The sequence below is a fragment of the Notechis scutatus genome, chromosome 1, assembly GCF_049901735.1.
Source record: "Notechis scutatus isolate UNSWTSFEM ecotype Mainland chromosome 1, rNotScu1.2, whole genome shotgun sequence".
Classification (NCBI taxonomy): Eukaryota; Metazoa; Chordata; class Lepidosauria; order Squamata; family Elapidae; genus Notechis; species Notechis scutatus.
In genome coordinates, this window is record NC_142009.1 from 228,337,184 (window position 1) to 228,353,629 (window position 16,446).

The 16,446-nt window shown below is 39.3% G+C and overlaps 1 protein-coding gene and 1 pseudogene across 1 annotated transcript; both read right to left on the reverse strand.

Moving 5' to 3' along the window:
- Positions 1 to 8,527: 8,527 nt before the first annotated feature.
- On the reverse strand, positions 8,528 to 9,493 carry LOC113424752 (olfactory receptor 5AR1-like; annotated as a pseudogene).
- A 4,732-nt stretch (positions 9,494 to 14,225) lies between these two features.
- LOC113424766 (olfactory receptor 5AR1-like) lies at positions 14,226 to 15,176 on the reverse strand. The gene has a single exon (XM_026686623.2). The coding sequence runs from the start codon at positions 15,156 to 15,158 to the stop codon at positions 14,226 to 14,228; it is 933 nt and encodes a 310-aa protein (XP_026542408.1). The 5' UTR covers positions 15,159 to 15,176.
- Positions 15,177 to 16,446: the final 1,270 nt, after the last annotated feature.

Below are 16,446 nucleotides of genomic sequence, written 5' to 3' on the forward strand. Positions count from 1 at the left end.
AAAGGGGGAGGTCAATAGTAGACAGTCTAAGGTTAAAGTTTTTGGGGTTTGGGGAAGAAACTACAGAGTCGGGTAGAGTATTCCAGACATTGACCAGTCTATTGCTGAAGTCGTATTTCCTGCAATCAAGTTTGGTGCGGTTAACTTTGAGTTTGTATCTATTGTGTGCTCTTGTGTTGTTATGGTTGAAGCTGAAGTATTCATTGACAGGTAGGACATTGCAATGTATGATTTTATATACCATGCTTAAATCAGACCGAAGACGGCGTAATTCAAGGTTTTCTAGTTCTAGAATTTCAAGTCTGGTGGCATAAGGTATTCTACAACGAGTAGAGGAGTGGAGAACTCTTCTTGTGAAATATTTCTGGACTTTCTCAATTGTGCTAATATCAGATACGTAATGTGGGTTCCAGACTGATGAACTGTATTCGAGTATTGGTCTAGCAAATGTTTTGTATGCTCTGGTTAGTAGTGTGATATTACCAGAGAAAAAGCTACGTAGGATTAGGTTAACAACTCTTAATGCCTTTTTGGCTATGTAGTTGCAGTGGGCCTAGCACTTAGATCATTAGAGGTGAGTATTCCAAGGTCCTTTACAGAGCTTGGGTCATCAACAAGATCTTGACTATTCAGCTTGTATTTTATTTTCTGATTTTTTTGCCAATATGTAAGACAGAGCATTTATTTGTTGAGATTTGAAGTTGCCATTTGTTTGACCATTCTGATACATAGTCAAGATCTTTTTGTAGGGTAGCAGTATTGTCTGTGGTATTGAACAGCTTTACATCATCAGCGAAAAGAACGCAATTGCTCTTAATATGATCACAGAGGTCATTTATGTAGAGTATGAAGAGAGTTGGTCCTAGAACACTGCCTTGGGGGACACCACTATTGACAGGTACAGAATTTGATAGGATGCTCCCAATTTTGACCATTTGTTGTCTGTTTGCCAGGAATGCTTCTATCCAGTTATTCAGTTGTCCAGAGATACCATAGGATTTTATTTTTAGGAGTAGTTTGTCATGTACCACTGAATCAAAGGCTTTACAGAAGTCTATGTAGATTGCGTCTATTGCTTTGCCCTGGTCGAGTTGTGTCGTCCATATGTTTTTGCAGTGTAAGAGTTGCAGATTACAGGATAGTTTTTTTCTGAAACCAAATTGTTTATTGGAGAGTAGGTTGTTTGTCTCTAAGTGCAGGATGATGGATTGGTTAATAATTGATTCCATGACTTTACAGGTGACGCAGCATAAGGAGATTGGTCTGTAATTTTCAACTAGGCTTGGGTCTCCCTTTTTGAAGATGGGGATGACTGTGGCTTGTGACCATAGGTTAGGCAAGGAGCTGGTCCTGAAAGATTTTTCAAAGATTATGCTTAGAGGTTTGGCTATGGCAGTGGATAGCTTTTTTAAGAAGTAGGCACATATTCTGTCTGGTCCAATAGATAGAGATGGTTTTAGATTGCGTAGTGCTTTTTCAACATTGTCTTCTGTAAAATCGATATGTATTAGATCATTGTTGTTATCTGTGGTACGACTAGGAAATACTGGGCATGATCCATTGCTGTTTACAAATACTGAGCCGAAGAATGTGTTAAAGATGTTGGCTTTAATGGTGTCGTCGTTGCAGTCTTTACCATCAGGTCCTATCAAGGGTGGGATAGACCTTGAGTCTTTTAGTTTGTTGTTTACAAAATTGTAAAAAGCACGGGTGGAATTGTTGCTTAGAAGGTTTTTCTCTTGTTTAATGTGATAATTGATGCATTCGGTCTTTATCTGGTGGCATAAATTTTTGTATCGGCTTTTGAAATTGGCAACATGACCAGATTTGTTTTTCCGCCAGAGTGATCTCTTTTTGGATTGAAGTTTCCTTATTGTTATGGGTAATCTGCTTTTTTGTTTTGTTTTGGGAGTTGTTGTTGGTATTACTATTTTAAATCTTTACTTTAAAATTGCTAGTAGTTGATCTGTATTTAGTTGTACAGTGGACTGCTCTTAAAAACCATCTGGAAGCTTCAGCAGATGCAGAATGTTATTGTGAAACACCAGAGCTTCAGATGCTGTATTGACTACAAGTTTGATTCCAGATACAATTCAGGATGCTAGTAATAAATGTATAAAGAACTACATGATTGGAGTTTGGATATCTGCAGGACTGTTTTTGCTAGATAGTATCTGCCCATCTATTGGGTGACAATACAGAGAAACCATGTTACCTGTCCCCACACTTTGTGGTGTGCCTTGGGAAGGGACTTGTAACTAGCATTCTCTGCTGGAGCTCTCCTCTTGAGGAATCAGTTCCTTGCTGAACAAAGGCTAACAATCTTGTTGTTAAGATTAGCAAGATTAGTGAAAACTTGATTAAGCAGACATTTGGGGATGGTGACATAAAGGATAGAGATACCTAATATAGACATTGGTGCTGCTAACTATGATATTGTGATCGTGCTTAAATTGAGAATTTGTTTATGTATTTTATAATTTTATTGTATATGTTTTGTAAACCATTTACAGTCATTTCATTGAACTGGCACAAAAGCATTTAAAATAAGTGAGTAAAACAAGCAAACAAACAAACAAACATTTTATTGACCTATCATAGAAGTACCAATTTCTTTGTTTCAAATAAATCATTATATTCTGCAAATTATCAGCACTACATTATCCCTTATAATATTAAGAAACACTCTAGTCTACCATATCAGCACAATGTCCCCCATTTTGATGTGGTACTGGCATGTTACTGTGTTTCATTCTGAGCAATGCCATTGTAGTATAGGAACAGGTAAGACTGAATATTTCATTGTGGTATAATAATTAGGTGTTGGACGATCTGTGGAGGTTGAGATTCAAGTCTACCTCTGTTGTATCGCCAGAACAAGATAGACTCGAGACCGGAGTTGAGTTCAGCTCTTTATTTAACTGTCAGTAACTTCAACTAAACTCGAGCCGTGGCAGCCTCTTTTATAGCGGCTGCTCGCGGTTCACAACCAATGGCATTATTTTAAACCTCCCGCCATTTGGGCTGCCAATCATAATCTGTTGTTAACCACCAATCGCTAGGCAGTAGTGATTGTCCAATCAGAACGTAGTATTACGAGTATGCAAATGTCTATATACAACACCCCTCCCCTCTTGGTACGGTCCAACTTTACGTAACATAGTCACGCAAATAGGTGGGGCTTTTGTGGGTCCTACTTGACCTGCGCAGCTCAGTCTCTGTGTTGTCTTCAATCGGTTCGGACGGGATCAATGTTTCTCCTGTCCTTCTCTCAGGAACCTCCTGGAAGGGTGAGTCAGCCATGCCACGCCCACTGTGCTTTGTTAGGTTGGTTGAGCGGGCTTTGCCGTTCCCTTCTGGCATACTCGGGAAGGTAGAGTCGGCTCGGCTGCTTTTTCCCTGGTTCTCCTCCAGCTCCCTTCTTTCGAACTCGCCTGTTGGTAAGTAGTTTTTATTTGTTCTTGGGCTTTCTGTTGCTGGTTGGTGGCCTGTTTTTAATTGTGTTAAAGGAGGGTCTTCTTTTTCTTTATTATTTAAGGGTCCCCCCCCCTCTGGTTTTATTATTACTTATTGGCTGTTTTGAATGAGTTTTCTCTATGTTTCGGGGTGTGTCGGTGTTGCGTTCGAGGTTTCGAGATTGTAGTTGGTCTATGTGCCTTTTCCAGGTTCTGCCGTCCATCGTTTCCAATCGGTACGACCGGGGGCCTGTTATTTGTGTTATCGTGGCCGGTAACCACAATGGGTCTCCAGTAATATTTTTCGCGTATACCAGGTTGCCTGGTATAAACGTGCGGTACTTACTGGAGGAGTCCGGTGGCTTCTCGGGGTTGTAGGTGGGCTGTAGTCTGTCTAAATATGTTCGCAATTTTCTGCCCATTAAAAGTTCAGCTGGACTCTTGTTTGTTGACGTGCACGGCGTTATATGTTGAATTGTGAGCATGGTATTTATTTTGTCTTGCATGTCACCCCCTTCAAGTTTTTCTAATGCTTCTTTCGTGTATCAAATCATGCGTTCCGCCCATCCGTTTGCCACTGGGTGACCTTGCGTATGCCCTGTTCTGCAAGGAATTGTTCAAAAGCTAAAGCTGTGAACTGTGGGCCATTGTCCGAGACTAACACGTCTGGTAATCCATGAGTGGTGAAGAGTTTCTTTAGTTGTTTAGTGACGGCTTCAGTCATTGTTGAACTCATGATGCTGACCTCCAACCAGTTCGAGTAGGCATCGACGATGATTAAAAATGTATATCCCTTTGTGGGTCCGGCGAAGTCTATGTGGATCCTTGACCAGGGGCCTCTGGGTGTCTCCCAGTCAAGAACCGGTGCTAAAGGGGGGCTAGGTCTGGACATCTGGCATTTATTACATGTTTTTACCCATGTTTCAATGTCTTTGTCTATTCCTGGCCACCAGACGTAGCTTCTGACCAGGGACTTCATTTTTACCATGCCCGGGTGTCCCTCATGTAACATGTTCAGCACGTATTCCTGTAATTTCCTTGGAACAACAACCCTATCCCCCCACAATACACATCCTTTTTCAATTGACAGCTCAGTTTGCCGGGTTCTGAACGGTTTAAACGTCTTGTTTTTGTCGTTTTCCGGCCAGCCCCTCCCCATCCAGTTCAGGAGTCGGGCCATTAGTGCGTCTTTTGCGGTTTCCCTTGCGATGTCCGATGCGGTGATGGGCAGGTTTGATATTGTTTCAATTTGCAGGGTGCGTGTGGTTGGAGCTGGGTCATCGTCGTGGTCTGGTAGAGGTGAGCGGCTCAGTGCATCGGCGTGGGGTATGGCTTTTCCTGATCGATAGATGAGCTTGTAGTTGTAGGCTGCAAGAAATTCCGACCATCTTGTCATCCTCGGAGACAGGATGTTTGGGGTGGCTCTGTCTCCTGCCAGGATTCCTAACAGTGGCTTGTGGTCGGTAATTAAGGAAAATGTCCTACCATAAAGGTATTTGTGAAAACGTTTTACCCCCGAGATAGTGGCCAAGGCTTCTCTGTCCAGTTGGCTGTAGTTTCTTTCGGCTTTTGACAGCATTTTGGAATAAAAGGCGATCGGTGCCTCTCTGCCATCAGGTAGTGTGTGGCTAAGTATTGCACCTACGCCGAATGGTGAAGCGTCGCAGGTGACAGTCAGTGGTAGTGTGTCGCTGTATTGGATTAATACGGATTTGGATGTTATCAAGTCCTTAATTCTTTGGAATGCAGCTTCTTGTCGGCCCCATTGCCAGATGGCTTTTTTATCGAGTAGTCTATGCAGTGGTTCCACTATTGTTGCCTTCTGCGGCAAAAAGACATTATAAAAATTAATGAGTCCCAAGAATGCCTGCAAGTCTGTTTTGTTTTTGGGTCTGGGTGCTTCTTTTATCACTCGTATTTTTTTTTCCGGTGGGGTGGATTCCTGCTTCATCAATAAGATATCCTAGGAACTCGACCTGATTTGTGGCAAGTTGGCATTTTTATTTTTTGACCTTGAGTCCTGCTTCTCTAAACCTTTGCAAGACTGCCCTTAGCCAATCCTTTAATTGTTTTTTTATTTCCGGCCGATATCAATACATCATCAAAATAGGGAACCACCCCTTTTAGTCCTTGGAGGAGGCGTTCCATCAGGCTTTGGAAAACATTGGGGGCCACGCTGACACCAAATTGCAATCTGTTGCATTTAAATGCCCCCCTATGTGTTACAATAGTCTGTGCCTCTACTGTCTCGGAATCAACCGGCAATTGTTGATATGCCTGCGCGAGATTGAGCTTTGCAAAAACTTTTCCTCCCCCAACAAGTGCAAGAGGTGCTGGACTACTGGAACGGGGTATGCCCTCTGCTGTAATGCGTGGTTCAGGGTGGCCTTATAGTCACCACAGATGTGCACGGACCCATCTGGTTTCATGGGAGTCACAATCGGGGTTTCCCATCTTGCATGGTCGATTGGGTCTAACAACCCTTGTGCGATGAGTTTGTTCAGCTGCTCATCGATTTTTGGCTTTAACGCAAAGGGGATGCGTCTGGCCTTTAGCCGGATGGGGGCTATGTTTGGGTTTAGGCTAAATGAGATAGGGGTCCTACGGAACTTGCCTAGCGTCCCGTCGAATACGTCCTGGAACTCCTTCATCAGGCTTTCTTCCCAGTCTGTCTCGGTGATGCTGTTGATTCCTGTCACTTCGATCCCCAAAGGCGCGAACCATTCTAAACCAAGCAGGCTGGGGCGGTCTCGGTCGACGATGGTCAATGGGAGAACTTCAGTGTGTTTCTTGAATTTTACCTTGAAATGTCCCAGTCCAACTACCGGAATCTTGGTAGTCTTTTAACGTCAGGCTTTGCTCTTTGAGTTCTTTTTGTCGTATGTCTGGTATCAAGCTTTTTATTGTGTTCCATGATACCATTGATAGATACGAGCCAGAGTCCACTTCCATTTCACATGTCTCTCCCTCTATTTTGACGTTTATTCTAACCTTCTTAGCATCAGTTGCTCTGGCATTCCCAATGATAATTGTCTGGTGTGTTTCTTCCTTCTCGTTGAGCTGCTGACTTCTATTTTCCCGGCTCCAACGACTTCCGGTTTGCTTCTCCTTAGTTCGGGGGAGGGGGGTGCTGCCTCATCTTTTTGGACTATAGCTCTTTTTGTTTCGCCAGACCCTTGCAATGTTCCCCCGTTTTTCGCAGTGTCTGCAGATGGCGTCCAAAAAACGGCACTCAGAATGCGGGTGATTTCCTCCACATCCAGCACGCTGAAAATCAGGTTTCCTTCCTCTTTTTTCTCGCCAGTTCCATTCTGACTGGAGCCTATGTACCTCTTCGTCTTCGTCCTCAGAGTCGGTTGATGACTCGATGTCTTCATGGTGGGTGGTTGCGGTAGTGTGTTTCTGGGTACCTTCCGCTTTCTTTTCTCTGCTCTGGCTTGGGCTGTTGGCTGTATTCATTTGCTTCATTTTCACCACAGATTTTTTTGCTGCTTCAGCTGCGGTTGCCTCAGCAATGGCTTCATTTATGGTGATGTTGGGTCGATTTAGTAGTTTGCTCTGGAGGGTAGTGTCTCTCAACCCGAGGACCATGTGGTCTCTCATGGCTTCGTCCATGTTGAGAAATTCGCATGCTCCTCCAATGTCCCTTAGTGCTGCTACGAAATCCCCGATACTTTCGCCTTCTCATTGATCCCGTTTATAAAATTCGTGTCTTCGAATAAGATTGGAAACAACAGGCGCGTAATGGTCTCTCAGCATCCAGTTCAGGTCTGGCCATGCCATTTGTTTGACATCATGCGGTTTTGCCAATGCTTTGGCCATTTTAAAAATGGTAGGTCCGCAATGCGTCAGAAATACGGCTCTCTTCCTTTGGTCCGTGATTCCTTGTAGTTCGTTACTCTCTAGGAACATCAGGAACCTGTCGATATATGATTCCCAGTCTTCTTCGGCTCGATTGAATGGTGTGGGTGGCGAATTGTTTCCAGCCATCTCTTTGACTTCTTGGATCTCTTCGTCACGTGCTTACGGTCTTTATCCTCTCATCCCATCCTCGTCGCCAGTGTTCTATCGCCAGAACAAGATAGACTCGAGACTGGAGTTGAGTTCAGCTCTTTATTTAACTGTCAGTAACTTCAACTAAACTCGAGCCGTGGCAGCCTCTTTTATAGCGGCTGCTCGCGGCTCGCAACCAATGGCATTATTTTAAACCTCCTGCCGTTTGGGCGGCCAATCATAATCTGTTGTTAACCACCAATCGTTAGGCGGTAGTGATTGTCCAATCGGAATGTAGTATTATGAATTTGCAAATGTCTATATACAACAACCTCCCTCTCCCTCCACCCTCCACCCTCCCCCTCCCTCCCCCTCCCTCTCCCCCCTCTCCCCAATCAACCTCATAGCATTGTGGTTATATGGAAAAAATGGAAGGGGATGTGCTGTGTATGCTACCTTCAGCCCTTGGATATTGGAGGATAGCCCTTGGAGAAAAGGCAGAATATACCACCTTCTCAGATAATGCTAAACTATGAAAACCTGAAGACAAAGGAATATCAGAGTCGTGATAGAATCTGCACTTCATTATCATCTGTAGTTGTTTCTCTATCAATGATACAGAAGAGGTGCTCTATAAAATACTATTCTGGCACAATGTAAATTTTTAACAAATGCATCAGACTTTGTGGTTGTCCTTTATATACACAAAAAAGAGATTGCTACAAACATTAATTGTTATTGCTGTACTTGAACATACTTTTGAGAGGGATAAAAGTGACTAGTTCTACTTTTCCAGATGTCACTAATATGAACTTAACATCCTCTGGTGACCACAGCTTCAACTTTTGTGGAAACAGAACCTTAATATTCTACCAGGGACTGATCCTGTTCAAGTCTGTAGACTATCAAATAAGTTATCAGACATGACTTTGTTCCCCATTTGTATATCAATGTGAGTACTTTCAGTAATATCTGAAGATCAATAATTGGTCAAACATTTCACATCTAAGAACTACAATCTGAAATAACGATCAATTGCAAATCGCTTTAATATGATTGTAATCTAGGAGAGTGCAGAGTTAAAGTGCCTCTATTGTTCTACTCTTCCATTTTGCAAGAACAGACTTCCTAATCATTCTCTGAAAGGCACATTTCACCTCTTGATCCCTCAAGGCATAGATCATGGGATTCAGCATAGGGATCATCACTGTGTAGAACAAAGAGGCCACCTTGTCTTGATCCAGAGTGTAAGTAGAAGTTGATCACAGATACATGAAGAAAATTGTCCCATAGAAGATGGCCACTACAGTCATGTGGGAACTACAGGTGGAAAAAGCTTTATGTCTACTCTCTGTGGAGCTTATCCTTAAAACAGCAATCAGGATACAGGAGTAAGAGATGAAAATGGTCATTGTGGTGGTTACAAAGTTGATACTAACCAGAGCAAATATAACCATCTCATAAAAATGGGTGTCAGAACAATAAAGTTTAAGCAGTGGAGGAATATCACAGAAATAATTGTTGACTTTATTTGAGCCACAGAAAGATAAAGTAAATGTGAATATGGTGTGTGTGAATGAATGAAATAAGCCAACTGCATAAGAACCAGCTACAAGCCAAGCACATGTTTTCCTGGACATAATGACCAGGTAATGAAAAGGCTTACAAATAGCCACATAAAGGTCATAGGCCATTACAGCCAGCAGAAGGCATTCTGTAACTCCAAAGATAACAAATAAAAACATCTGAGCTGCACAGGCTGTAAATCTAATGGCTTTTCTCTCTGCTAAAAGATCCACCAACATTTTGGGAGTGATGGCTGAAGAATAACAGATATCCACAAAAGCTAAATGACTAAGAAAAAAGTACATGGGGGTTTGAAGCTGTGCATCACATTTGATTAGTAAAATCATTCCCAGATTCTCCAATAAGGTGACAGCATACACATTTAGCAAGAGAATAAAGAGAGGCAATTGTAGCTTTGTTTGGTTTGTCAATCCAAGAAAAATGAATTCATTTATGGTAGTATGATTCTACCAGGACATTTCCCCAGCAAGAGTTCCTGTTTGAAATATGAAACAATACAATGAAATGAAATGTTTACCCAGACCAAACAGTCAAGATCATATCACCATCTCTTTTTCTCAATTAAATCTAGATCTTGTTACTTTTTAGTATTTAAAAATAAAATCTTAAAATTATACGTGAAAGACAAAAATGAAACAAAACCTCTAACCTACCCTACAACTTTGCTGACAGCATTTTTCCAGATGGCTTTTCCTTTTAGTTGTGTCCTTTGTCAGAATAAATAAATAGTCATACAAGCAATATTCTCCTCTCTCTTCCCGGATATATTTTATCCATACGTTACTAGCTTCCATATTTTTCTACCCACACACTTTTGATTAACCTTGCAGTACTTTGGCCCTTTTCTTCCCATCCAAATAATCCTTTTGCCTCCTTTGAATAGCTCTCTAGAGTCTAGATGCTCTTCTTCCCTGGAACATTTTTGGTATCAGCTCCACCATCACTTAATTTTTTTTTTGTTTCATTCCTGCTCCTCATTCTCAGTTCCAGCCATTGCTCAGCATCCCTATCTTGTTTATAACATGGAAAACCCTTTTCCCCACCACTTCAACACTCCTCCCGTAAAGCAGGCACATGTTTAGCCTTAAGGCAAACATGTTTATTATCATATTGGTCTTCCTGAGCTCAGTCTCTTAAATGCCAGACCTCGAATTCATTAATAGCTAACTTAGTTATAACATGAAGCATTGCATCTCTGTGATTATCTGAGGAGCTACCCCTGGAGTATTTATTCATGTTCTGGGGCCTCTGGGACTTCCTTTTTAACAACCTTATTGCATTTCTTCTCTGTCAGCTGGACGCTCGGGATCTGTTGCTTGCTATTTTCCAAAGCCCTCCTTTGTTTGCTTAAACAACCCAAACTGCAAACTTTGCTGACTTCCTATATAATGCGTTAAGGGTATATTTGTCAACCCCATTAAGAAGCTCTGCTTTAAATATACAGTAGCTGCTTTAAGTTAGAAAAGATTATTGTTTCCACATATTCACTGAGTTCCACTAATAAAGCTGACTATCATTATAGCTTTGTAAACATTCTATTTATACTAATAACTGGAGATCCTTTTGGTACACAATGCTGTTATTGGAATTTACTACATTAAAATGTATTAAGCTTTGACTAATGTCTAAGGCTAGCTTCAGTTAACCAAAGACATGATGTGAAGTCAATTGATCTCTATGGGCCCATCTGGTGTCTAGTGACACAAGAAATTGGAGTGAATGTAGAATGTTACATTATTAGTTTTTCTAGTACTGTAAAATGAATGGAAAACAAAGCTAAGAGAAGAGAGGGTAAGGAAGCTGTTTGAAACAATGAGTAAAAACAATGAATAAAACAAAGAGATATCAGTGACAGCTCAGCTGCTGTAACAAGGTAACAAAATACAAAAAAAATGAAAATCATGCATAGTTTTAGAGAATACTATAGATATAAAAATTACAAATGTTGGAAAGATAAAATCAGTTTTCAAGAATAAAGGAGGTATATTAACAAAAAAGAACTTGATACACTCCTACAAAACTAACACCACCTGTTAGGCTGTTTTGTGGACATATGAACAACAGGAAGGACATTTTATCGTGTTTAATATTTATTTACACTGATTCAGAGGATTTTAAAGATTAATGTACAATTGAGGCCAGAAGCTTTTTTTTTTTTTTTTTTTGGATTGAAGGACATACAGTTGGAAAAAGGTAAGGGAACATTGTTTTCATGTATGATAACTGCAGTGAGATTATTGGGTGCACAAAGATGGAAAGATTTATCAATACCCACAATGGAGGAATGGTTGGTGAAGATGATGGAACTTGCTGAGATGTCTAAATTGATTTCTTTGATCAATGAAAAGACAATATCTATGTTTATTGATGATTAGAAATTTATGGACTTTTAACATAAAACAGAAAAAATGATTTATGGCTTTTATTATTAGACAGGATAGATTATAGAAAGAAGGGAATTAAGCTGTAAACATAGAATAAGAGGTAAATTTATATTTGTACTTATAGCTATTGTAAAGAAAATTGGAAGTTGTTTTTGCCCCTTTTTGTTTCTTTTCTTTTTTTTCTTTTTCTTTCTTTCTTGCACTTTAACCTTTCTCTTTGATTTCTTCTTTTTTTTTCTAATTTATATTAGATTGCATAATTTTATTAACTTTCTTTTTAAAACTCTTCAATAAAAATAATAGAAAAAAAGATATGATACAGAGACAGAACAAATTAAAAACTGTATGATAAAATGAATTCAGAATTTTAAAGAATCACTTACAATGTTACATTGGGATGAATTATGAACTAAATCTTTAAAATTTGCACCAAGTTATAACAAAGGAAAATTGCTACAAAATATTCTATATGTGAACTTGTAAAACATTTCTATGCCTGTTTTAGAGTTGACATGAACAGAAGTGGGGGGAGGGGGAATTTGAAATAGCATTGCAGCAGTTTGGAACCGAAAGTGCATTCCATTATTATCTTGCAAAGATTGTAACTAAGCAACCGGAGTTTCTGCCAGGCAAATCTCTAATTGGAGAATGTGATTGATGACTCTTGGCTATGGACATGTTTCATTGGAGAATATGAATTATGATGCACCCAAAGGGGTGGGGGGAAACCAGGGTCAAGGGTGACAGTGAGTTACATGTCTCAGAATCGGCTTCAAACAGGTTATGCCAACATGTTCGCTCTTAATAAATTCTTTATCTTGGCTCGAGGCTCATGATTTAGTTAGGGCAGCTGCCAGAATCCTGACACTATAAATGGTATCCAACTCCATCCATGATATCTAAAAATAAGCAAATCATAGCAATAAATGTAGGGAATGCCATGACACAGAAAGTGGGCATGTAAAAAAAAAAAATCCTCCAAAGCAGTGGAAAGATACATATATAGTACAATGCAAAAATATTGGAATGTGAAATGGAAACCACAAATGTCTTTATTGAGCATAATTTCAGAAAATTCATCAAGCAAATATCACAATTTAATGATATATAGAAAAAGAGATAGCGGCTTGTTTCAATTTTAGAAAATATAGATACTATGTGCAGCCTTGGGGATGAAATTTGTTCATGACCATAAAAGGGTTATGTATCTACTAATCAGTCATGTCTGTTTTGAAAGCAATCTAAAATGATAACTTCTTAGCAAAACCCTCCTTACCATGTTAGTTAGGGGCATTTGATTCAAAAACTTATGGATGTTCAGAAATGTATATTAAGTTTGAATGTGGTTGGGTCACATTAAGTATGGTTTTATTGACTAATTCCACCCCCCAAAAAGTGTCAGGTAATATAAAAGTGGGATTTTGTATTTCCACTTTTACTCTCTGTCACTGAGGAATGCAAAATATGAATAAGAGAACATTAAATACTTAAAGAGAATTCTAAATTTTAACAGGGAGGAGATAGCAGCAGTACAGAGTTAGAAAAGGTGGCTTAAATTTTTTAAGAATGTTGCAGAACCCATTGATAAGAAATACATTTGTGGCTCCTAGTTCATTCAAATGCCATGATTAATATATTCATTTTAAGTGTATGATGGATAATGGGATCACTGAGTATGCATACCAGACACGGATTCAAATTTTTTAACAACCGGTTCTGTGGGCATAGCTTAGTTGGTGGGCATGGCTTGGTGGTCATGTGACTGGATGGGCGGGGCCAACTCAACATCACTCACATCGAGGCACGAATCTCCTCGCATGGCCTCTCGTGACTGTGGGGATGCTGCAATAGTCATAAGTGTGAAAAAGGGTCATAAGTCACTTTTTTTCAGTGCCATTGTATCTTTGAATGGTCACTCCACACAAGCAAAGTACCAGCAAAGGAGGGGAAAAAAACTCCAGAGAAGTTCCTGAGACAGGAAGTCTAGTCCTGCCAAGAATATAATAAGGTTTAATGGAGAGGCAGTTTCTGTAAGCAACACCAGAATGTTTCCTTCCTTCCTTCCTTACAGGATTAGACCAGTAATTTCTTCTAACAACCAGTTTTCTCAACTGCTTAGAAAGTTAACAACCGGTTCTAGTGAATAGGTGCGAACTGGTAGAATCCCACCCCTGATACCAGATTTTAGTAACAATTCCCATGACTGCACAATGTAAAGGAAACTATGGGCGGGCTGGCTTACACCTATTCCTTGGGGATTCAAACCTGCATCCACAAGAAAGCAAATTGATATTTTTCTTAAACAAATGAAACAAATGAAATTGCATAATATTTGTACAGAGAGAAAAAATAGTTTATCCCCTAATGTTATATCCTGAAATTATATTTCTCAAAAATGTATGAATAGGACTTTGAAGGCAATAAAAGATTTTATTCTCCAGTTGCTCACTCAGATACTTAAATATATATTTAGAGAAGAAAACCATACAAACATTTAGCTTTGATATGTATTATTGGCAGGATTACATTATGTCATTTTGTGGCATTATGGAGTTATAAATACCAGCAGATCACCTGTTTAAGGCTTTCTGTGAAAGTAAATATATATCCATAGAAAACTAGAATTTGAAAGAAAAGTTATTCTTGCAGGTTAAGTCTAAATAGTTATCTTATTACCTGGGTTAGAACTCATTCAGTCTCCTGGCTGTGTGCTCAGCCCATACAGAGCCCTATTTCAAACAATTAAATTTGCATATACAATGTATAAATGTCTACACTTTTACAAACCTAATATTGTACTTTCAAGTTACAGCAGTTTTTCCAAAATTTTCTGAAATGCCTCCTTCATATCTTTGTTCCTCAGACTGTAGATGAGAGGGTTCAACATAGGAATCACCACTGTATAAAACAAAGATGCCACTTTGTCTTCTAGTGCATATGTAGAACTGGGCCGTAAATACATAAAAAAGATTGTCCCGTAGAATAAGCTGACAACAATCAGATGAGAAGAACAAGTGGAAAAGGCTTTGGATTTGCTCGTAGTGGAGCGGATCTTCAGAATGGTAGACAGAATGCAGGCATATGAAATCAGAATGATCAGTGTAGTACTTATACAATTTATACTTACTTGCACAAATATCACCATCTGATTAATGTGAGTATCAGAGCATGAAAGTTTTAGCAGTGGAGGAATATCACAATAAAAATGATTGACTACATTTGGTCCACAAAAGGGTAAACTAAAGACACACACAATATATAAAACTGAATAACAAATGCTTAGAACATATGAAACAGCTACCAGGCAGAAACACCATTTTTCTGACATGATGGTTGAATAATTCAGTGGATTACAGATGGCCACATACCGATCGAAGGCCATCACAGCCAGTAGGAGACATTCACTGCTCCCACAAAGGACACAAAAGAACATTTGAACTGCACAGCCAAATATTCCAATAATTTTCTTCTCCATTAAAAAATCCACCAACATTTTAGGAGTAATGGCTGATGAGTAACCAGTATCAGCAAAAGCCAGATTACTGAGAAAGAAATACATAGGAGTGTGAAGCTGGGCATCAAATCTGATTATAAAAATAATCCCCAAATTCGCTACCACAGTAATGATATACACAATAAAAAACAAAATGAATAAAGGGAGTTTGAGTTCAGGCTTACTTGTAATACCCAGAAAAATAAATTGAGTGACTCTTGAGTGATTGAACAGAGACTTCTCCATCTATCTGAATTTCCTGTTGAAGATAAAAAAAATACATATTTATTAATATTTGGGTATTAGTAAATATTAGTTGGTATACTGACTTGAGCCCCCCAAATATATACGCTTATTCTTTAGTAGTACTATATTCATTCAGTTCAGACCATTACATAAGTAAAACAAAAAGTTAAGCCATCACTAGGTCACTGGTACATTGTGTGTGCACTAAATATCCTTTAATTTATTTATTTATAATTTTACCTCTTTTGGGACCTCTAATGTTCTTAGATGGTATATGCTGGGGAAATTAAAATCAGGGAGGAAATCTTGACACATCTCATAGGTGTACTTTTAGATCAGATCAGGAAACCTCCAGCCTAAAGTTTAATGCGGCCACCGAGTCTTCCTCAGTGATGTGCAGCATTTGATCGTAACTGTGGCCCTCAAATAGAAATCAGATTCTTTTGGGATCAGAAGTTTGTTTGTTTAGCAAATCTAATGGCATGAAAGCAAGGGATTCTTTATGAGTGTGCAAGTGGTGAAGCTGCAGAGGGAAATGTTTGCCCTATCTACTAACTGTGATCCCCATGTGATCCTCCCCTGCATGGCAATTACTTTTAAAGAAAGCATCCCAGAAGATCCATCTAAAGGAGTGGGGGGATTCTTCGCAAGTTTAATTGCTGCACTGGGAAATTTCTAACTCTAGAAATAAATGAGATGTATTGTGGTTCGGAAGGATTCATTTATGGAGGTAAATAAAGAATGTAGGAGTTTTGGGTGTGGTATGGAATTGTCCACTTTTAAATTTTGATTTGGGAAAATGTTTGATATGCATTTCTTAGAAGCCTAATCACAAGGAACAGAACCATCAGAGCAAAACGTGTTTGGTTAACATATATGTTGTGATACAGACATAATGTGCCAGTGCCAGGTGAATGAGATCGCATGTTTCTTCACAAACTATACATCAAATACTTCTGCTTGGTCAAATTATATTTTTGGGGTCAACATGCCAAAAATCATATCATGTAGATTATGTTGCTTTGTAAAAAGTGGACAGTCCAATTTTCTGGCTGAACTTTTGTTAAGAAAATTCTGTGGAATATGTCTTTTTTCTGATCTAATTAAGCTACGCATTTAGCGATGGGAGGAAAACTCCTTTAAGATTAAGAAAGACAGCATGACTCTTAACATCTGCTTATCCAAAGCTTGCTTACAGTATAAACCTTCTGTAATCATGGCATAGAGAGTTTCTTTCATAATATATTATCTCTACTTCTTGGGTCTGTTCTTTCTTTCAGAAGTAAGA